This window comes from Bos mutus, chromosome 3 (assembly GCF_027580195.1).
Source record: "Bos mutus isolate GX-2022 chromosome 3, NWIPB_WYAK_1.1, whole genome shotgun sequence".
NCBI lineage: Eukaryota > Metazoa > Chordata > Mammalia > Artiodactyla > Bovidae > Bos > Bos mutus.
Window position 1 is genome coordinate 18,332,998 of NC_091619.1, and position 24,087 is coordinate 18,357,084.

At 38.7% G+C, this 24,087-nt stretch overlaps 1 protein-coding gene across 1 annotated transcript in view; it reads right to left on the reverse strand.

Moving 5' to 3' along the window:
• The window catches only part of NUP210L (nucleoporin 210 like), a 100,271-nt gene that overhangs the window by 36,799 nt on the left and 39,385 nt on the right, over positions 1-24,087 (reverse strand). The window contains exons 11-17 of the mRNA XM_005910030.2: positions 21,063-21,200; positions 20,402-20,557; positions 17,309-17,507; positions 13,726-13,871; positions 10,046-10,267; positions 8,945-9,118; positions 1,550-1,742 (exon numbers count right to left, since the gene is read on the reverse strand). Coding sequence (XP_005910092.2) covers positions 1,550-1,742; positions 8,945-9,118; positions 10,046-10,267; positions 13,726-13,871; positions 17,309-17,507; positions 20,402-20,557; positions 21,063-21,200 — 1,228 coding nt within the window. The remainder of the gene's footprint in view (positions 1-1,549; positions 1,743-8,944; positions 9,119-10,045; positions 10,268-13,725; positions 13,872-17,308; positions 17,508-20,401; positions 20,558-21,062; positions 21,201-24,087) is intronic.

Below are 24,087 nucleotides of genomic sequence, written 5' to 3' on the forward strand. Positions count from 1 at the left end.
AGTTCCTCTCTGGTGTTTCTTTCTCAATTGAATGGTCACCTAAATGGCAAAATAATTTGAAAAAGAATAGATACATGTATACTTTGTTGTATGCCTGAAAACTAACACAACATTGTTAATCAACTATGCTCCAACATAAAATTTAAAGTTAAAAGAATGAATGGTGGGCTTCCTTGGTGGTCCAGTGGTTAAGAACGCGTCCTGCAATGCCTGGTCCAGGAAGATCCCATATGCTGTGGAGCAACTAAGCCGGTGTGCCACAACTACTGAGCCAGCATTCTAGAGCCCATGAGCTGCAACTCCTGAGTCCATGCACTGCAACTACTGAAGCCCGTGTGCCTAGAGCCTGTGCTTTGCAACAAAAAAGCCACCGCAGTGAGAAGCCCGCACACTTCAATGAAGAAGAGCCCCTGCTGGCCGCAACTAGAGAAAGCCTGTGTGCAGCAACGAAGACTCACCATAGCCAAAAAATAAAATAAATAAATTAAAAAAAAAAAAAAAGGTTACCAAATGTTCACACCAGAAACCTAAAATTACCCTTTGAACCATTTTCTTCTTCACTTTTGGGATTAATCTGTGGTAGATTGTTATATTGGGCTTCCCTGGTGGCTCAGTGGTAAAGAATCTGCCTCCAATGCAGGAGAAGTGGGTTTGATTCCTGGGTTGGGAAGATTCCCTAGAGGAAGGCATGGCAACCCACTCTAGTATTCTTGCCAGGAGAATCCCATGGACAGAGGCGTCTAGCGGGCTACAGTCCATGGGGTAGCAGAGTCGGAGCTGACTGAAGCAACTGAGCATGCACTCAGATTGTTATATTAATGGCTTACAGTGGTATCCATGCTCTTGAGTAGTCCTGGCCCACCAAGACTCTGGTTTTGGCCAGGTGACTTGTTTTGGAGAACAGAACCTCAGCAAGTGTGATACCAGCAGAGGCTTGATGACTGACTGCCCATGAGGGCTTTTTGCCCTCTTAGAATTTCATCTTGGGCCTCTTGCTCTCTCTCTACGTAAGTCTCATCTTCTATTTCTTCTTTCTGCCTTGCCAGTGTAAATGTTACTTTCTCAGGGCAGCCTTCTTTGATCTAAACTAGGTTAGGTTCTTCTGTTATAAATGCACCCCACATTTTCACTTCAGAACATCTAACACAATTGTAATGTTTAAAGTCTGGTTTTCCCAACTGGACTGTAAGTCTATGAGGGCAGAGGCTGTGAGTGTCTCATTTACCATTAAATCTCCAAGCAGAGGGCCTTACATGTAGAAGTCACTCAATAAACACTGGCTAACAACTGAATAATATTTCCAAAGTTTTAGGCAAATAATAGGCAACCAGTCCATTTAAAAATTAATTTAGTTTTGTGTTCTTGTGAGGAATGTTGGACTCTAGACCCTAACTTTGCAAACAAGGGCATTTACCCTTATGTTTTCTAAAAAATACAAAGATTGAAGATGAATGGTAAGATAGGATAAATAAACTCTCACGCACAGGGAAATACTTAGTGCATAACCATTTAGTACGTATATAAAAAGATTCATAAATGTTTACAATACCATGTAGCCGGGTCTGCCCACTGCCATCATCCTTTGCTACCATCTCCACTGAATTATAATTTTCAAAATGAGCTAGTGTTTCATTTAAGGATTTCCATTCTAGCATTAGTGAACTGAAATTATCAAACTTTCTCCTGTGTTGATCAAACACTGCCAGTTCTAGGACTGTATCTCTCAGGCTTGATACAGGAATCTATATGAAAATAAAAAGTAAGAAAAGAAAAAAACAATAGCTTAAGAGGTGGCAAGATATTTCTGAAGCTAGGGATCATGTTTTCTCCCAATATTTTTTGACAGTTTTCAAAGGTACAGATACGTTAAAAGAATGGTATAATGATACCTATATATACTTCATCCCAATTCACCATTTATATTCTCTATCTCTCCCTCTAATTTTACACTCCCTGTGAGTGTATTTGTGTGGGTGTGTGTCTTTTTTTTTTTTTTTTGGCCAAATGATGTAGGTATCATGGCACTTCACCCCTAACTACCTCAACATGCATTTCTTAAGAATGAATAGCAAAAACTATGTTATGTATTATGTATTATAATACATAACAATATTAAACTTAATTAAATGTTATGTATTATACAGTCAGTATTTCAATTTCCCCAAATGCCCCCCAAATGTCTTTTATACCTGTTTAAATTTTTTTCTCTAGATTTGATTTTGATATTCATATGCTCTTGGACAGGATGACCAGGGTGACTCAACATCATAAAAATTTCAGTTGTTCTGACTTTATATATGAATTTAACATAATTCTAACAAAAATTTAAGGGAATCTATATCCACATAGACATAGATTTGAGGGAATTTATGTCCACAAAACAAAGAGGACAAAGAATAACACATTACAGAACTACTGCAGGAAAGTCACTAAACAAACAGCCACTGCAAACAACAATGAAAACCAGTATTACAAAACCTAATTAGTGGGAGAATCTGATTTCAGAGTTGCTACATCATGTTATTTTAAATGTCAAGGTTTCAATTAAAAATTATTGCAAATGCAAAGAAACAAGAAAGTAGGATCCATACATAGGAAAAAAGAAAAGAGCAGTCAATAGAAACTGTCCCTGAGGATGCCCAGATATTAGACTTACTAGATAAAGGCTTTTAATCAACTGTTTTGTTCAAAGAAAGAAAGAAGTCCATGTTTAAATAACTAAAGGAAAGCATAAATATGATGTACCATCATATATAAAATATTAGTAAAGAGACAGAAATTATAAAACAGAACCAAAGAGGAATTCTAAATTGAAAATTATAATAATTGAAATGAAAATTTTACTAGATGAACCCAACAGCAGATAAGAACAGGCAGAAGAAAATATCAGAAAACTTGAAGATGAGTTCAGTTCAGTTGCTCAGTCGTGTCCAACTCTTTGCGACCCCATGGACTATAGCACAACAGGCCTCCCTGTCCATCGCCAACTCCCGGAGTTTACTCAAACTCATGTCCATTGAGTCAGTGATGCCATCCAGGGATATCATCCTCTGTCATCCCCTTCTCCTCTTGCCTTCAATCTTTCCCAGCATCAGGGTCTTTTCCAATGAGTCAGTTCTTCACATCAGGTGGCCAAATTATTGGAATTTCAGCTTTAGCATCAGTCCTTCCAATGAACACCCAGGACTGACCTCCTTTAGGATGGACTGGTTGGATTTCCTTGCAGTCCAAGGGACTCTCAAGAGTCTTCTCCAACACCACAGTTCAAAAGCATCAATTCTTTGGCGCTGAGCTTTCACTGTAGTCCAACTCTCACATCCATGCATGACTACTGGAAAACCCATAGTTTTGACTAGGTAGACCTTTGTTGGCAAAGTAATGTCTCTGCTTTTTAATATACTGTCTAGATTGGTCATAACTTTTTTTCCAAGGAGCAAGCGTCTTTTAATTTCATGGCTGCAGTCACCATCTGCAGTGATTTTGCAGCCCCCCAAAAATAAAGTCTCTCACTGCTTCCACTGTTTCTCTGTCTATTTGCCATGAAGTGATGGGAGCAGATGCCATGATCTTAGTTTTCTGACTGTTGAGTTTTAAGCCAACATTTTCACTCTTCTCTTTCAATTTCATAGAGAGGCTCTTTAGTTCTTTGCTTTCTGCCATGAGGGTGGTGTCATCTGCATATCTGAAAGTTTGAAAACTTTAGTTGCTCAGTCGTGTCTGACTCTTTGTGACCTCATGGACTGTAGCCTACTAGGCTCCTCTGTCAATGGGATTTTCCAGGCAAGAGTACTGGAGTGGGTTGCCATTTCCTTCTCCAGAGGATCTTCCCGACCCAGGGATCGAACCCAGGTCTCCCACATTGTAGGCAGACACTTTACCGTCTGAGCCACCAGGGAAATCCTCTGCATATCTGAGGTTACTGATATTTTTCCTGGCAATCTTGATTCCAGTTTGTGTTTCATCCAGCCCAGCGTTTCTCACGATGTACTCTTCATATAAGTTAATTAAGCAGGATGACAATATACAGCCTTGATGGACTCCCTTCCCTATTTGGAACCAGTCTGTTGTTCCATGTCCAGTTCTAAGTGTTGCTTCAGGACCTGCAAACAGATTTCTCAAGAGGCAGGTCAGGTGGTCTGGTATTCCCATCTCTTTAAGAATTTTCCAGAGTTTGTTGTGGTCACACAGTCAAAGGCTTTGGCATAGTCAATAAAGCAGAAGTAGATGTTTTTCCGGAACTCTCTTGCTTTTTCGATGATCCAACAGATGTTGGCAATTTATCTCTGGTTCCTCTGCCTTTTCTAAGTCCAGCTTGAACAGCTGGAAGTTCATGATTCACGTACTGTTGAAGCCTGGCTTGGAGAATTTTGAGCATTACTTTACTAGTGTGTGAGATGAGTGCAATTGTGTGGTAGCTAGAACATTCTTTGGCATTGCCTTTCTTGGGGATTGGAATGAAAACTGACCTTTTCCAGTCCTGTGGCCACTGCTGAGTTTTCCAAATTTGCTGGCATATTGAGTGCAGCACTTTCACAGCATCATCTTTCAGGATTTGAAATAGCTCAACTGGAATTCCATCACCTGCACTAGCTTTGTTCGTAATGATGCTTCCTAAAGCCCACTTGACTTCACATTCCAGGATATTTTGCCCTAGATTGATGATCACACCATCATGATTATCTGGGTTGTGAAGATCTTTTTTGTATAGTTCTTCTGTGTATTCTTGCCACCTCTTCTTAATATCTTCAGCTTTTATTAGGTCTATTCCATTTCTGTCCTTTATTGTGCCCATCTTTGCAGGAAATGTTCCCTTGGTATCTCTAATTTTCTTGAAGAGATTTCTAGTCTTTCCCATTCTGATGTTTTCCTCTATTTCTTTGTACTGATCACTGAGGAAGGCTTTCTTATCTGTCTTTTCTATTCTTTGGAACTCTACATTCAAATGGGTATATCTTTCCTTTTCTCCTTTGCGTTTCACTTCTCTTCTATTCACAACTATTTGTAAGGCCTCCTCAGACAATCATTTTGCCTTTTTTGCATTTCTTTTTCTTGGGGATGGTCTTGATCCCTGCCTCCTGCATAATGTCATGGACCTCTGTCTGTAGTTCTTCAGGCATTCTGTCTATCAGATCTAATCCTTTCAGTCTGTTTGTCACTTCCACTGTATAATTGTAAGGGAATTGATTTAGGTCATACCTGAATGGTCTAATGGTTTTCCCTACTTTCTGCAATTTAAGTCTGAATTTGGCAATAAGGAGTTCATGATCTGAGCCACAGTCAGCTCCTGGTCTTGTTTTTGCTGACTGTATAGAGCCTCTCCATCTTTGGCTGCAAAGAATATAATCAATCTGATTTCAATATTGACCATCTGGTGATGTCCAGTGTTCTCTTGTGTTGTTGGAAGAGGGTGTTTGCTATGACCAGTGGGTTCTTTTCGCAAAACTCTATTAGCCTTTGTCCTGCTTCATTCTGTACTCCAAGGCCAAATTTGCCTATTACTCCAGGTATTTCTTGACTTCCTACTTTTGCATTCCAGTCCCCTATAATGAAAAGGACATCTTTTTTGAACTAGGCTGATGAACGGAAATTTGTATGCAGGTCAGGAAGCAACAGTTAGAACTGGACATGGAGCAACAGACTGGTTCCAAATAGGAAAAGGAGTTCTTCAAGGCTGTATACTGTCACCATGTTTATTTAACTTATATGCAGAGTGCATCATGAGTAACGCTGGACTGGAAGAAGCTCAAGCTGGAATCAAGATTGCCGAGAGAAATATCAATAACCTCAGATATGCAGATGACACCACTCTTATGGCAGAAAGTGAAGAGGAACTCAAAGGCCTCTTGATGAAAGTGAAAGTGGAGAGTGAAAAAGTTGGCTTAAAGCTCAACATTCAGAAAACGAAGATCATGGCATCCACTTCATGGGAAATAGATGGGGAAACAGTGGAAACAGTGTCAGACTTTATTTTTCTGGGCTCCAAAATCACTGCAGATGGTGACTACAGCCATGAAATTAAAAGACGCTTACTCCTTGGAAGGAAAGTTATGACCAACCTAGATAGCATATTCAAAAGCAGAGACATTACTTTGCCAACAAAGATCCGTCTAGTCAAGGCTATGGTTTTTCCAGTGGTCATGTATGGATGTGAGAGTTGGACTGTGAAGAAGGCTGAGCGCCAAAGAATTGATGCTTTTGAACTGCGGTGTTGGAGAAGACTCTTGAGAGTCCCTTGGACTGCGAGGAGATTCAACCAGTCCATTCTAAAGGAGATCAGCCCTGGGATTTCTTTGGAAGGAATGATGCTAAAGCTGAAACTCCAGTACTTTGGCCACCTCATGCGAAGAGTTGACTCGTTGGAAAAGACTCTGATGTTGGGAGGGATTGGGGGCAAGAGGAGAAGGGGACGACAGAGGATGAGATGGCTGGATGGCATCACTGACTCGATGGACATGAGTCTGGGTGAACTCTGGGAGTTGGTGATGGACAGGGAGGCCTGGCGTGCTGCGATTCACGGGGGTCACAAAGAGTCAGACACGACTGAACAACTGATCTGATCTGATCTGATCTGCATGTGTGCTCACGCTTTAGTCGTGTCCAACTCTGTGACCCCAGGGACTGGGGCCCGCTAGGCTCCTCTTTGAATCAGGTTCTCCAGGGAAGAATACTGGAGTGGCTTGCCATTTTCTTCTCCAGGGGATCTTTCCAACGCCTTGATCAAACCCACGTCTCCTGCATTACAGGCGGATTCTTTTTTTTAAAAAAATAATTTTACTGATTTATTTATACTGTTCTTGGTCTTTGTTGCTGTGCGGGCTTTTCTCTAGCTGTGGCAAGTGGGGATACTCTCTATTGTGGTGCCGGGGCTTCTCACAGCAGTGGCTTCTCTTGTTGCCGAGCATGGGACCCACCTTCAGTTGTTGTGGCTACTAAGCTCTAGAGCACAGGATCAATAGTTGTGGAGCACGGGCTTAGCTGCTCCACGGCATGTGGGATCTTCCCAGATCAGGGATTAAGCCTGTGTTTCCTGCATTGGTAGGCTGTTTCTTTACCATTGGGCCACCAGGGAAGCCCAAGATCTAACAAAAATAGAGGGAATTTGTTGGTAGTAGACCTGCCCTACAAGAAATACTAAAATGAGTCCTTCTAGATAAAATGAAAGGTCACTGGACAGTAACTTGAAAGCCCGTGAAGAAATAAGAGTTTAGTAACAATAACTACATAGGTAAATATATAGAACAGTATAAATATGCTTTTGCTTGTAATTATTTTTCTATCTTATTTAAAATACAAATGCATAAAGCAATAATTATGACTGATGAGCATACATGTATAAAGATATATGACAATAGTTTAAAGAAGGGGAAAGGAAATAGGGCTTTATAGAAATAATAGGTTTCAACCATTATTGAAATTAAGTTGATATTATTCCAAACTAGTTTGTTAAAAGTTAACATGTTAGTTGTAATCCCTAGGGCAATAACTAACAAAATAACTTAAAATAATATAGTCAAAGAAAGGACAAGAGGATTAAAATGTACAGTATAAAATATCTACTTAACACAAAAAAGGAAGAAATGGAAGAAAAGAAAAAACAAAAAAAACATAAGATAAATGGTAAAATGGTAGCTATAAATCCAATCTTATCAGTAATTATGCTAATTGTAAATAGATTACACACTGATCAGAATCCCCTGCATTGGGATCTTGGAGTCTTAGCTACTGGACCACCAGGGAAGTCCAAGTGCTTTGTTAAAAGGTGAATAATTTATAAAGTTCAAATAATAGTATTTAATGTTGAATTTGGGTCTGAAAAAAAAATGACTCCCTAACCTGCAATATCTCATATGTTCTTTTACAATGAAAAGGCAGTGTAGCAAAAAAAGTTAGTAATGTGCTTTGGAGTTAGACATAAGATGCTACTTTCTAGCTTTATGACCTTGGGAAAATTATTCAACTTTTAGGATCCTTAGTTTCTTCATCTGTAAAATGGGGATAATTAATGCATTGTTCTGTTCTGCAAAATCTCAGAAATGACTTATTTTCTCCTACGCTTGAAATCATAGTTAACCTCATGTAGTGTATAGTTTGGGCTTCCCTGGTGGCTCAGACAGTAGAGAATCCACCCACAATGCAGGAGACTTGGGTTCAATCCCTGAGTCGGAAAGATCCCTTGGAGAAGGAGATGGCAACCCACTCTAGTAATCTTGCCTGGAGAATTCCATGGACAGAGATGCCTGGAGGCTACAGTCCATGGGGTCACAGAGTCAGATATTACTGGGGGACTAACACTCACTTTCACTTTCTGATGTTCTAGTTTCTAGGTTAAATAACTCATTTATTCCTTAATCCCTGTTGCCTAACTTCTAGCTACGTTATTGGTTATCACTATTTTTCATATCAGTTTGGAGTAGAGGTGAATTCAATATGTTACTGATAATGCTAATAAAAAGGTTTAGTAGGGAAGGATACTAGCAAAACAATTTGGTAGTTCTCAATTATCTGTTGTCATAAGGTGGCGCTAGTGGTAAAGAACCTGACTGCCAATACAGGAGCCATAAGAGATGTGGGTTCCATCCCTGGGTTGGGAAGATCCCCTGGAGGAGGGCATGGCAACCCACCCCACTATTCTTGCCTGGAAAATCCCACGGACAGAAGTGCCTGGCGGGCTACAGTCCATAGGATCACAAAGAGTCAGACAAGACTGAGGTGACTTAGTTCGCATGCATGCACCTAAGTACAACAAGCAAAGTCACTGTCACTAAGTATAGCCAACTATAACCACTTCTCAGACACTATCAGAGACTGGATAATACATAAATAAAAGGGTTTCCTTAAATTCAATTCAATTCCTTAAATTCAATAAGACAAAAGCTGTATTTCCGACCATTTATGTCAAAGCATGGGAGACAAAGGGCAAGTTGGTTGAAAACACCATACTTACCAGTTGTTTGTTGTGCTGTGGCAGAGGACATGGCTGGGCACCAGCTGGCACCTTATATACTGGAGTTATAGACATGCTGGCAGGGTGGGCACATAGGAAGCGTACCTGCACAACCTCTACAGCTGGACTAGGGTTCAGGACACCTGGATGATTTCCAATCTGAAATGTCAGGATCTTTAAGAAAACACAAGGGCAAGAGGTAGACACCTGATATCATAGAAACAAAGGGAACATTAAAAAAAATCTAACCGACCAATTACTTCAGTCTTTTCCTTCACCAAACCTTTGTTACCAGTTGGTAAAAACTAATTTGTGTTTCAACTCATTTCTGATGTAAATACTAATTAATAATAGGATGTAAAAACAAAAAGTTAGAGAGCTTCAAAAGGGGATAACTAGGCTTGAAATCACTAGTAGCTAGTCATACTATACAGAATAGTTCACTAGAGATATTAAAATGAACCTCATTTGAATATAACACAGTTCTTATTAAGTTAAAATCATATATGGATTCCCTGAGGATTGGTTAGCTGGGCTATGCTTCATAGTCATACATTACATTCTCAATCTTGGTCAATCTGAAAACCTTTGTTATTGGCCTTGGTCTACCAAGGTATAGCTATGGTTAAAGCCATCACTACCTCTAAAAATAACCAAAACTAATTCAACTGATAAAGGGAAATATATTAATTACTCATATCAGCAAAGATCCAACTGGTTCTTCAAAACTGAAAAACATAGATGACACTTAAAATTTCCCTTCCTCACATTCTTTGGAGATGAAAAACTATATATCCTCTAGTCTATACAACAAGGAGTTGAATTATAGTGATAAAATGATTGAAATAAACTCCCTGCTACAAAAAGATCTTGAACTATTTGGTTAGTGAACTGTTAGAATTTTCAAATGAGCAAACCAAAACCTTTGGATACATTTAAAGGATAGTAAGGTTTAAAAATCAGATCTCTTAGTCAACAATTAGAATTTTCCTATCTAGTCCATACACTAAATCCATTAGCAGCTGAAAAGGGATGGCTAGAAGGATGAAAGACTTAGCGTACTGTTGCTAAAAGAAATGTTAGAAAAGATCATTTTCCTACTTGTTCCCCTAAATCCAGGCACAGGACCCGATAGATGTACTGATTCTGTTTTCTTTTAGCTGGCAGTCGGACTTGTGTTATTCTAATTTTCTCTGTCTTCTCCATGCTCAGCTCCAGAAAGAATCGTGAGGGCTCGAGGATCCATGGCTGAGGGCCCCCTTCAAATATCATTTCCTTTACAGAGTGCCATGTCACCAATGCCACTTCCACAGGGTTTAGAGCCTGATGACATTTAAAGAAATTAATCCCTAACTGGTTAGAGAATTCAACAGTTTTCTAAAGTGAAAAACTGGTTATAATGTAAAAGACAGTAGATTTAATTTCCAAATTAGGAGACATGTGTGTCATGCTTCTTATTTGGAATGGTTCTCAATCTCTGTTCTAATTTGGATCCCACCTATCATTCAACCAAATTCATGTGTCACCCTATCCATTAATTTGTCTAATGATTCCAGACCACAACTACTTCTATATCCTCTAAGCTCCTATAGTATTTATTACTACCATTCATCTGTATACTTATTTATTCCCTTATGCTATTTAAATGTGTCAAATTTTCATAAATATACATCTGATAATTCTTCTTAACTCTCTAGTTACATAAACTTAAGGGAAAAGATTATTTTATACCCCAAATTTTTAAAATAATCTCTCTTCCTCAGTGGAATTTAGTATGATGTTGGACACATAAGAGGCATTTGAATAAATAACTGCATAAACATTTTTTCTTTTTTTAAAAACTTGAAGTCTAGTTGGCATATAACATTATACTTGTTTCAGGTGTGCACCATAATGATTTGATATTTGTATACACTGGAAAATAATCACAATGTCTAGGTACCATCTGTCATATTGCATAAGAATTTTATTTTATTTTTTATTTCTGGCTGCAGTGTGCAGGCTTCTCATTGCAATGGGCTCTCACTGCGGAGCATGGGCTCTAGGTGCACAGGCTCCAGCAGTTGCAGCACGTGGGCTCAGTGGTTGCAGCACACAGGCTTAATTGCCTGGCAGCATATGGGATCTTCCCAGACTAGGGGTTGAACTCATGTTCCCTACATTGGCAGGCGCATTCTCAACCCACTGGACCACCAGAGAAGTCCCTGTATAAGAATCTTAAGTGGATATTTTACTGAAGTATCAAAGAATTCTTACCATAAAAATCTGAATATAATACATCTATACAGTTCATCTGTTTCTCAAAGAACTCTCACCTAAGAGGTAGTCAAGACAGGTATTATTCACTCCAGTATCCAGAGGAGTTGTATTCTACTTAAAGATGAGGAAACTGGTTTTAGGGGAATGGAGTATTCTCAAAGTGTAGGTTAGTTTTGTATGGCACACAGTGTCTATAACAATGACTAAGTTGCAAAATGAAATATATAGTTGAAGCAATCATTTCAAAAATGTAAGCAAACTATGTTTTAGTATTTCTTCTCTGAACTAGTCAATCATATATATATGATTCATATATACTGAATATTCACATATTCATATATAGTGAATACTATTAACATTAAAATTCCTCTAACGGCAGTATTTCTCTTGAAAATGTATACATAATTCAATTAAATAAGTATTCATTGATGGCCTACTGGTGATATAGTAATATCAACAGAAAGCCAATATAAAGCCCTGCCTCACAGTGAAGCTAATAGTCTGGAAAAGACAGATCTGAAGTAGGTAAAGAGTATAATGAGTGTTACAAAAAGGCACAGCAGAGAGTGCCAAAACAAACCTCAAATAGAAGAAATTAAACTAGTCAGAGGCTTCATGGAAAGTTTCCCTGAGAAAGCAAAACTAGAGTTATTCCTTGTTCCTAGATGTATATAGTCTAAAACTAATCAGATAAACTGAATTGGACAGATACATAAGAACAAACTGAGAACTATATAATGTACTAAAACATAATGATAACAAAAGTAAAACATACATGTATTTTTCAGCAGCTAAAAAAAAATATATGACCAAAGAACTAGGTAGAAATAGAAAATCATCTTACTTCTTTTAAGGAGAGTTTTCATTTAGAGGAGATCTGATTTGTGAGACATTCAGTAAATATAAAATTAGGGTAAGGATAATGATAAAACTAAGACAAAACCTTATGAAATGACAATGAACTGCAGCCAAGCACTCTCACTTAATTAGGCAAGAAGGATAATTCAACCACTAAGAGGATGAATGAACTATGCTCAGACTGTATGTTTAATCGAGACTAGGGAATTCCTTGGTGGTCCAGTGGTTAAGAATCCATCTGCCAGTGCAGAGGACACGGGTTCAATCCCTGGTCTGGGAAGATCCCAGGTGCTGTGGGCCAACTAAGGCCATGTGCCACAACTACTGAGCTCATGTGCAGCAACCACTGGGTCCCCAGGGCCTAGAGCCTGTGCTCTGCAACAAGAGAAGCCACCACAATGAGAAGCCTGCGTACCACAACAAACAGCAGCCCTGAGAAAGCTTGCATGCAGCAACAAAGACCCAGTACAGCCAAAAATAAATAAATAAGTAGGCTGTACAATGTAGAAAGAGGCCAACTCAAAAATGCAAGTTTTAATGAACAAGTTACCTTTTTCAAATTAACAGCTTATCTTGCTTCTTTCACCAATGTTATCATTTCCGCTATGGATGCCTCCTGTTTGCAAGAGGCATTGAGTCAGGTTTCTCAGTATGTATCAGCAAGAACTTGTAGACATCCATTTTAGTTCCTGAAGGATTCAAATATGTAGAAAGCATGCCAGGCTCTATCTACTTTTATTTTGAACTGCCACCTGTCATAATCTCCCAATTTTAATGGCCAGTCTTTGGGATCCAAAATAATGACTGTTGTGCTGAGAATTCATAAGTATAAAGGGTAAAAAGATAATTGATTTCTCTCCCTGGTATGGAAGGCTTTCTTTCAGAGTTCTTCAAAAGACAGTATACTAATCAGTTCTTCAGTTGCTAAGTTGTGTCCGACTTTTTGTGACCCCATGGACTGCAGCACAACAGGCTTCCCTGTTGTTCACCAGGTCCTGGAGCTTACTCAAACTCATGTCCATCGAGTCAGTGATGCCATTCAACTATCTAATCCTCTGTCGTCCCCTTCTCCTCCTGCCTTCAATCTTTCCCAGCATCAGGGTCTTTTCCAATGAGTCAGTTCTTCGCATAAGGTGGCCAAAGTATTGGAGTTTCAGCTTCAGCATCAATCCTTTCATTAAATGTTCAGGACTGATTTCCTTTAGGATTGACTTGTTTGATCTCCTTGCAGTCCAAAGGACTCTGAAGAGTCTTCTCCAACATCAAAGTTCAAAAAATAGAGTATACTAATATTCTATATCTTATGCAGGGTAGTGTTACAAAGATATATACATATGTGAAAATTCAAATAATACCTTAAGATTACCATACTTTACTATAATTTTTTTATACCTCAGTTAAAAGAGAGGAAAGAAAGGGGAATATCTAAAATTTGCTGATACAACTTATAAATATTTCTGTGGCAGAAACGTAAGAGCATAACCTTTGTGATACTGAAATTTGATGAGGGTGCTGTAGATCTAGAAACAAGAGAGTGTTGAGTAAGGAAGAACACAAATATCACTGATCTTTAATAGAGATCACAGATAGCTGCTGAAGTCCCCAGGTGGACATAGTAGGGTCCATGAAAAGATATGCCAATTCCTTAGAATGAACTATCTCACCTTTAGGGGTTCATAAGCAGCAAATGTGGCACTGCTTTCCAAGTACTCTTCATAATCAGTCACACTAACGGTTACCAAAGTATGGCCAAGAGATTTGGCTGCTATATGTGTACTAGAACAGTGTGTTGGTCCTGGTCTTTGAATACCTGAAAATCAAAAAATGACTTTAGTAGGGTAATAAGCAATCAATCTTCAAGGAAGATTGAAAGTTTATAGAAATATAAGAATTTTAATATATCAAAAAATTCTTAATCTCATACACTATTATGCACCAATTATTTATATTAAGTTGATATATAAAAGTATGTTCTTTCTATTAACAAATTTATATCATGTAAGACACAATTCTATGTAAGGTAAGGATACAAGCATGAACAAGAATCCTGACCTCAAGGCACATATAGTTTAAAAGGGGAATGAACATTTAAATAAACTATTAGTAGAAAATGATAAGCATTACAAAAGTTTCGAAAACAGAATAATTATTTTTAGCTGGAAAGATCAAGAAAGATTTATATATCTGCGTGCATGCTCAGTCTCTCAGTCATGTCTGACTCTTTGCAACCCCATGGCTTCTCTTTCCATAGGATTCTCCAGGCAAGAATACTGGAGTGGGTTGCTATTTCCTCCTCCAGGGGATCTTCCCAACCCAGGGATTGAACTCATGTCTCCTGTGTCTCCTGCACTGGCAGGTGGATTCTTTACCACTGAGAAACCTGGGAAGCTCCCTTAGATATGTAGAAGAGGGTATCTTAAGCTGACAAATGAACAAAGATAGAAATATAAATAAGATACAAATGCATATATGAAAGAAATACATGGGAAATTTTAACTATATTTCAGTTCAGTTCAGTTTAGTCGCTCAGTTGTGTCCGACTCTTTGCGACCCCGTGAATCGCAGCACACAGGCCTCCCTGTCCATTACCAACTCCCGGAGTTCACTTAAACTCACGTCCATCGAGTAGGTGATGCCATTCCGCCATCTCATCCTCTGTCGTCCTCTTCTCCTCCTGCCCCCAATCCCTCCCTGCATCAGTCTTTTCCAATGAGTCAACTCTTCGCATGAGGTGGCCAAAGTACTGGAGTTTCAGCTTTAGCATCATTCCTTCCAAAGAAATCCCAAGGCTGATCTCCTTCAGAATGGACTGGTTGGATCTCCTTGCAGTCCAAGGGACTCTCAAGAGTCTTCTCCAACACCACAGTTCAAAAGCATCAATTCTTCGGCACTCAGCCTTCTTCACAGTCCAACTCTCACATCCATACATGACCACTGGAAAAACCATAGCCTTGACTAGACGGATCTTTGTTGGCAAAGTAATGTCTCTGCTTTTGAATATGCTATCTAGGTTGGTCATAACTTTTCTTCCAAGGAGTAAGCGTCTTTTAATTTCATGGCTGCAATCACCATCTGCAGTGATTTTGGAGCCCAGAAAAATAAAGTCTGACACTGTTTTCACTGTTTCCCCATCTATTTCCCATGAAGTGATGGGACCAGATGCCATGATCTTTGTTTTCTAAATGTTGAGCTTTAAGCCAACTTTTCACTCTCCTCTTTCACTTTCATCAAGAGGCTTTTCAGTTCCTCTTCACTTTCTGCCATAAGGGTAGTATCATCTGCATATCTGAGGTTATTGATATTTCTCCCGGCAATCTTGATTCCAGCTTGAGCTTCTTCCAGCCCAGTGTTTCTCATGATGTACTCTGCATATAAGTTAAATAAGCAGGGTGACAATATACAGCCTTGATGAACTCCTTTTCCTATTTGGAACCAGTCTGTTGTTCCATGTCCAGTTCTAACTGTTGCTTCCTGACCTGCATATAGGTTTATATGAGGTCAAAGCTTCATATAAAGTTCCAAATGAAGTTCCAAAAAGTAGGCTGGGTTATATTGTAGAGGGCCTTGAATACTAAAAGGATTTTGGCTGTTGTCCAGTGGCAATGAAAAGCTTCTCAAAATTTTTGAGCAGGAAAATTAATATTGAAATTGAGTTTCATGAAGATCTATCTTGTAGCCATGATTATCAAAGGCAAGAATTAGGAGGATATTGTTACAGTCTCAGTGAGAGATAATGAAGGCCTAAAAATGTGGACGGCAATGGCACCCCACTCCAGTACTCTTGCCTGGAAAGTCCCATGGGCTGAGGAGCCTGGTAGGCTGCAATCCATGGGGTCGCAAAGAGTCGGACACGACTGAAGAACTTCACTTTCACTTTTCACTTTCATGCATTGGAGAAGGAAATGGCAACTTTCTCCAGTGTTCTTGCCTGGAGAATCCCAGGGACAAGGGGAGCCTGGTGGGCTGCCGTCTATGGGGTCGCACAGAGTCGGACACGACTGAAGTGACTTAGCAGCAAAAATGAGGAACCTAAGAACTGAGGTGAGCTGAGAGATATTATACAGCATAATTAGCAAGGGTAAAAGAGAAGTCCAAGTTGATATCAATCTTACGGATCTATAGGGCTTCCCTTGTACCCTTGTAAGTCAGTTGGTAAAGAATCTGCCTGTAATGCAGGAGACCTGGCTTCGATTTCTGGGTCAAGAAGATCCCCTGGAGAAGGAAATGGCAACCCACTCCAGTATTCTTGCCTGGAGAATCCCATGGACAGAGGAGCCTGGCAGGCTACAGTCTATGGGGTCGCAAGAGTCAGAGATGATGTATTGTGAGATTTAAATGAGTTAATATGTGAAAAGTATTCATAATAGAGTCTGGCAAATAGTAAATGCCAAATAAATGTTAGATGCTACTACTGTCATTATTACTGAAAAAATGATGGTGATCAGGATCAAGTATGAAGTTCCATAACAGTAAATGATACTGATCTTTATGAATAGCTTATTCATATTATTTTCTTATTAAAAGATATTTTCTTTTTTAGAATAAATTTAATATATATATAAATTAAATGGCACTAAATTCCTCTTAGAAAGAGGTATAGTACATAATTAAAGAAAGAAAGAAAGAAAAAGAGTTTGCAGCTGGAAAGAGAAGGCCTTGATATGACTAAAAACTGATATTGTCTGGCCACAATGAACTCTGGACATTTTATTCTATTTCTGTGCCTTTGTTTCTAACATCACATTATAATACCTAAGGCAGTTGACAGAATAAATAAAAGTATTATAAAGAAAGGTAATATGTGAATTTAACTTTTAAATTTTTTGGCTGCAACTTGCAGCTTGTGGGATCTTAGTTTCCCAAAAGAAAGAAAGTGAAGTTGTTCAGTCATGTCTGACTCTTTGCAACCCCATGGACTGTAGCCTGCCAGGCTCCTCTGTCCATGGGATTCTCCAGGCAAGAATACTGGAGTGGGTTGCCATTTCCTTCTCCAGGGGATCTTCCTGACCCAGGGACTGAACCCGGGTCTCCCGCATTGCAGGCAGATGCTTTATCATCTGAGACACCAGAGAAGCCCGCCAGGGACTAAAACCAGGCCCTTGGCAGTGAAAGCCCAGAGTCTCAATCACTAGACCACTATGGAACCCCCAGTATGTGAATTTAGACTATAATTCATAGTTTCTGAATTGTTGATTGGTCCTTTAATTCAAAGACAAAGAAAGGAAAAAATAAAAAGCCTACTCTCACCTTCTTTGAGAAGAGTAAAGACTCCTTGCTTATCCATGTTCAAATCCAAGGATAAATGAGAGCAGTCTGTGAATGCGATGGCCTCTTTGGTTTCCTTATTTACATGATACATTGCAATGGGGATTTCTATAATCTGGCCAATCTCTACATCAGCATGAAATGGTAACAGTTCCATCTTGTTCAGTCTCAGAACATATATCTGAGGGGAAAAAAATTAATCTTTCAAGACAGTTACATTAGGAAAATCTTAGACAAAAGCATTCCTTAAATATTTAAATACACATATATATAACATATATATATACACATATGTTTTGCATATAAAAACAGAAACTATGTACCATTTATATGCATATATAGGTGTGTGTGTGTGTCAGGTGCTGAACCTGTCACTCACTTCATTCCTTAATCAATCAACTTCTCTAATGCATGTAATACCTCTCAGTGGGAGTCTGCCAAAATATGAGCACTGCACAATTTTCTTGACTTTTGTAAACTAAGAATGGTCTTTTAAAGTGTTGTAAAATAAAAAGCAACAATGACAAACGACTATGAGATAAAGACTGTATGTGGCCTATAAATACTAACACATTTACTATCTGATCTTTTTATATAAAAAGTTTGCTGACCTCTGATATAGAACACTCTTTCTTGATATCTTAAAAAAATCTTTTTTTTTTTCTCTTTTTTGCTATAGATTGAAGGTCTCCCTCCAAATTCATATGTAGAAATTCTAACCCCCAAAGTGATGGTATTAGGAGATGGGGCCTTTCGGAGGTGGTTAGGTCCTGAGAGTGGAGTTCCCACAGATGGAATTAATGCCCTTAAACAAGGAACCCCTGGGGCTCCCTAGTCCCTTCTGCCATATGTGGTTAAGGCAAAAAATATAGTCTTCTATGAAGCAGATAGTATAGTGAAAAGCAGAGATATTACTTTGCCAACAAAGGTCCGTCTAGTCAACGCTATGGTTTTTCCAGTGGTCATGTATGGATGTGAGAGTTGGACTGTGAAGAAGGCTGAGCGCCGAAGAATTGATGCTTTTGAACTGTGGTGTTGGAGAAGACTCTTGAGAGTCCCTTGGACTGCAAGGAGATCCAACCAGTCCATCCTAAAGGAGATCAGTTTTGGGTGTTCACTGGAAGGACTGATGCTGAAGCTGAAACTCCAGTACTTTGGCCACCTCATGCGAAGAGTTGACTCATTGGAAAAGACTCTGATGCTGGGAGGGATTGGGGGCAGGAGGAGAAGGGGACGACAGAGGATGAGATGGCTGGATGGCATCACTGACTCGATGGACATGAGTTTGAGTAAATTCCGGGAGTTGGTGACGGACAGGGAGGCCTGGGGTACTGTGATTCATGGGGTTGCAAAGAGTCGGACACGACTGAGCGACTGAACTGAACTGAACTATGAAGCAGAATGCTTTTCCTCACCAGACACTGAATCTATTGGTGCCCTGATTCTAGACTTTCCAGCCTCTAAAACCATTGAAAAATCAATTTCTGTTGTTTATAAGCCACCCAATCTATGGTATTTTGTTACAGCAGCCTGAATGGACTTTTTAAAGGGGAGTAAACATTTAAATAGATTAAACTATTAGTAGAAAATGACAAGCATTACAAGAGTTTAGAAAACAGAGTAATTCTGTTTTCTAAAATTATTTTTAGAAATATATATTTCTAAAATATTTCTGTTTTTTCTTCTGAAAAAGAATGGAGTCTTTTTTTGGTCACTGTTTATGTGTGTCTTTGGTTGCAGCATGTGGAATCCTTAGTTGCAACATAAAGGATCTAGTTCCCTGAACAGGGATAGAACCTGGGCCCCTTGCTTTGAGAGCGTGGAGTCTTAGCCACTGAACCACCAGGGAAGTCCTTGGCTTCCTACTGTTGCCAGCAGAGGTCAGCAATGCTCTCTAAAGGGCCAGAGAGCAAGTATTTTTGGCTTTGGGGATCACACGATCTTGTAAACTACCCAAATCTGTACTTGTTGCCTGAAAGTGGCTATAGAGAATATATAAATGAATGACTGTGTTCCGGTAAAACTTTATTTACTAGAAAGGCAGCAAGTTGAGTCTGACTCTTAGGCCTTAGGTTGGCTCCATCCTTCAAAGTCTTATTCAAGTTCCAACCTCTTCATGATAGCCTCGACTTGTCCTATCCACAAGGATTTTCTTTTATTAACTAATAGTACTTTTGTTCTATAATTCAAGTAGCTTTAAATCATATACTTCTTTAAAATACCTCAAATATCACTTCCTAAAAATGTTATTTAACTTTTCACATTAATGTATCTTCCTAGCTAGACTTCAGATTCTTTAAAGTAGGGATGATATGTTATTTCTTTGAATGTCCTATGATACCTAGTATGGTATTAAGTACCTCATTAGTATTCACTAAATATTCACTGAATGATAACACACATACTAAGTAGTCTGCAGGGAAAGACAACATAAATTAATATTTATTAAAAGTGGGAGAAAATAGAAAATGGTTATATAACATAGTAAAAAGTAGTTCAATCTTATAGAAACAAGATAGACAACAAAAAAATGAGACTAGAAATAAAGTATCTATAAAGTTCACATACATGGTAAATTCATGATAATAATAACAAAATACAGTAACAAAATAGATAACATTAAGTAGTGAATACATTCCCAGCACAGGTGTAAACATCATCTCATTTAATTCTGACAATAACCCTTTGAGGCAGATACTATAATTATCCCCATTTTAAAGATGAAGAAACAAATACAGACATTAAATAACTGGTTATTAAGTAAAGCAGGACTCAACCCAGGTCCAGGAATATTTAAGAAATATGTACTGTAAGACTGAATTTGAGCATTATTTTCTTTCTTTATTTTTGGCTGCACCACTGCGGCATGCAAGATCTTAGTTCCTCCACCAGAGACCAAACCTGTGTCGCCTGCAGTGGGAGCGCAAAGTCTTAACCACTGGAAACTAAGGAACTCCTGAGGATCATTTTAAAACAATCAGCTTGAAAAGGAAAAAATTTTAATGCATTACCATAATTAAATTTAGACAACACTGTCTCAGAGGAGGTATAAAGATTGTTTGGAAAGTTGCTCACCTTAATTTCCCCGTATCGAAAGGGATTTTGGACATCTCGGGCCAAAACAGTGCTGTTTCCCCTCACCTGACCCGCTGTCACCACTCCTTTAGTGGTTACCATGGCCACTGTTTCATTAGAAGAGGCCCAGGTAAAGTTGCCACTGCCACCTTCCACCTATGAAGAAAATACAAGCTTATATTTAATTAGTATAAGGGCGAAAATGGAATTTAAGTGAAGATGTAAAATCTGGTGAAATAAAGTTTAGGAAATAATAAAACTACACAATAATTTATTTCTGGAACATTAAGAAAACTGCGATGCCATACCAAAGTAGCTAAATGGGAGAGGGAAACACTAAACAGAGATGATGTGGGCAACAGAAATACTAAAGGGAGATTATGTAATGGCAGTATCACAAGATGTAAAAAAGAAAGAGCACAAGAGACCTTGACAAAACTATAAAACTCACAAGGAAAGGATATATGGAAGAGAGATAGAAAGTACACCAAGTCTTATTAGGATGATAGCTTTCAAGAGTATCCATGATTTGGTTGTCACCCAAAACTGAGTTATACACTAGGATTAGGGGGAAATAAAATTTAACATTAACTAAATTTCAATTAGTTAAACTATCAGAGAAACTGACTTATTTGTGAATTCTCATTCTAGTATATCATACCTGTACTTTATAACGATACAACATTCCCATGGGGTGATGAGGAAATGCCAGAAAGTTAGGTGTAAGCTTGATAGGAAAATAAATCTTCACTTCTTGCTGATGTTTAATTGGAAATTTTATAGGCTGAATATTTTTATTCTATAAGAACAGAAAAAAAGGAGCAAAACAAGATTTTATAAGGACTGTTATTATGGTCCACATTCACATCTAAAGCATCAGCAAAATGGTATGTTAATAGACTACTCAACCAATTTCTATCAATAAAGGAAATAAATAAATGTTCTTGTTCATTAGAGAAGCACAGCTACTATAGTTCAATAATAATGAAAGAGATTTTGACAGACCTAAAATAAGTATTACAGTCATGGAAAGTAGTTAAAATTTCTTGAAAGATGAGTTATATTAACATAGGGAAGTCATAGCTTCAAAGATCCTTGGCCATTCATCATTTAAATATATAAATTGTAAAGGCAAATGAATATTATAAGCTATTCAGAAGAAAATAAAGATAACAGTCATAGATGCTGAGGTAAGACATTCCCTCCTGCTTAAAAACAAGAGCAGGGTTTGGGGGGTATTCATACAGGTAAAATAGAGTCCTCACACTCAACTATGTTGGCATTTTTCTCTTTGAAGGCAAATTATTTTTCAAAGAGGCTCTGAAGTATTTATAAACTATATCACATTTGCAGTAATGGCTCTGATTTTCTTTCTCCATTTTAATTGATTTATCTTTGTTGCTGCATGCGGGCTTTCTCTATTTGGGGTGAGCAGGGGCTCCTATCTGCTTGCGGTACACAGGCTTCTCACTGTCGTGGCTTCTCCTGTTGTGGAGCACAGGCTCTAGGTGCAGGCTTCAGTAATTTCAGCACAGGGGCCCAGCAGTCGCGGTATGTCGGCTCAAGAGCATAGGTTAAATAGTTGTGGCACACAGGCTTAGCTGGCCCATGGCACATGGGATCGTTCCAGACCAGGCATCAAACCCTCGTCCCCTCCATTTGCAGGCAGATTCTTTTTTTTTTTTGCAGGCAGATTCTTAACCACTGGACCACCAGGGAACCCCAATGGCTCTGATTTTCTCTTCATTTCCTTAAGGTGTCTAGTTCGATCATAAACTGAAAATAAGTCTTTTCATTTAAAAGAGCATCATTCCATTTTGGCCTACTGAGATTGATTTTGGACTTTTGACATTCACAAGTGTAAGATAATTATTTAATAATAATAATAGTTTAATAATAAACTGTGTTGTCTTGAGCTGAAAAGAGAGAAAGATTGAGAATATCATTCTGATGGTATTTAGGTGATCACTGAGGGAAACAAGAAATTTTCAGGAGTAGGAAGCGTATGCTAGGTCTGGTTAGAACTCTAATTCAAGAATAAGGTAATATTAGTACAAAAAGGATTGGTCCAAGGAAGACATTTTATAACATATAGGAAAAAGAACGTAGTGTTTAAAAAGGCACTATGCCCTTTTAAGAATGACATGCTCTTCAAAATTACTGACTGCAGCAAAGAGAAGTTTTCAACAGTGTCTGCTTTAGCACATAAGAAAATACAAATAGGAAATAAGAGATAAAAGCAGAGATAAGACAACAAACTGGGATAAAGAGGGACACAGCTAAGTACAGGGTGAAATTCAAAGTGAGCTAGACAAAATAAGAAAAAAGGTAATAAAATTTTTAAATGTCATAGAATTTTTAAAAATACGTCTTTGGTGGCATCAGGTCTTAGTTGCGCACGCAGGATTTCACTGCATCACGCAGCAAGCTCTGTTGTGGTGTGCGGGCTCAGAAGTAGCGAGCGGTGTGTGGGCTCAGTCGCCCTGGGGCACATATGATCTTAGTTTCCTGATCAGGCATGGAACTTGTGTCCCCTACACTGAAAGTCAAATTCTTAACCACTGGACCACTGGGGAAGTCCCTTCTCTGACCATTTTGTCTGACACAGACAGCAGTGGATTGGCACTAGTGGGGACGCAGTTTAGGAATAACACCCAGGAAATCCTTCCCTTGATTTCCCAACATACAGGTTGCACCACCAAATATGATCTCAGGTGCCCTTGGTCTGCAGCGGCTTGAAGCAAGGCTTCTGTACCTGGGTGACTGAAGTAAGGTCTCAGTGGTGAGAGCATCATAGCCTAACCACTAGACCAGTGTCAGTGACAAGGCCCTGACTCTTTGGCTTTGCAGAAAAGAATTCCTGCAAAGATGGAAAGTAGTGAAATAAGACAAGAGTTTACTAGGAGGAAAAAGAGTACAGTCTGTGTGGATAGGGGGATCAGCCTACAGTGCAGGAGACACTGATTTGATCCTTGGGTCTGGGAGATCCCCTGGCGGAGGGCACGACAACCCACTCTAGTATTCTTGCCTGGAGAATCCAATGGTCAGAGAAGCCTGGTGGGCTATGGGCCATAGGGTCACAAAGAGTCAGACACGACTGAAGCAGCTTAGCACACAAGCAATAGAATACATTCTTAAATAAATGTGGTTATATTATATATCATTTTAACATGCATTTCTTGCTTTATTTTATTTTTTTGCTAATGACTTATTACTTGCTATTTATTTTATATTTATTTTAGACTACAGAAATGATGTTAGCAAACTCGAGCAATTTTTTTATTCCCATTCAAAATGGATCATAGCAGCAGAGACAACTTGCAACATCAACAACACATTTGGCCTAGGAACTGCTAACGAATGTATGGTACAGTGGTGTTTCAAGGAGTTTTGCAAAGGAGATGAGACCCTTGACTATCAGGAGCACAGTGGCTAGCTATCTGAAGTTGACAACAACAAATTGAGAGTCATTATCGAGGCTGATCGTCTCACAACTACAGAAGTTGCCCAAGAACTCAACATTGACTATTCTATAATCATTCTGCATTTGAAGCAAATTGGGAAGGTAAAAAATTTCAATAAGTGGGTGCCTCATGAGCTGACTAAAAATCAAAAAAATCATCATTCTGAAGTGTTGTCTTCTCCTTTTTTTTTCTTTTTACAGTTAAATGTATTTGTATTTAAAT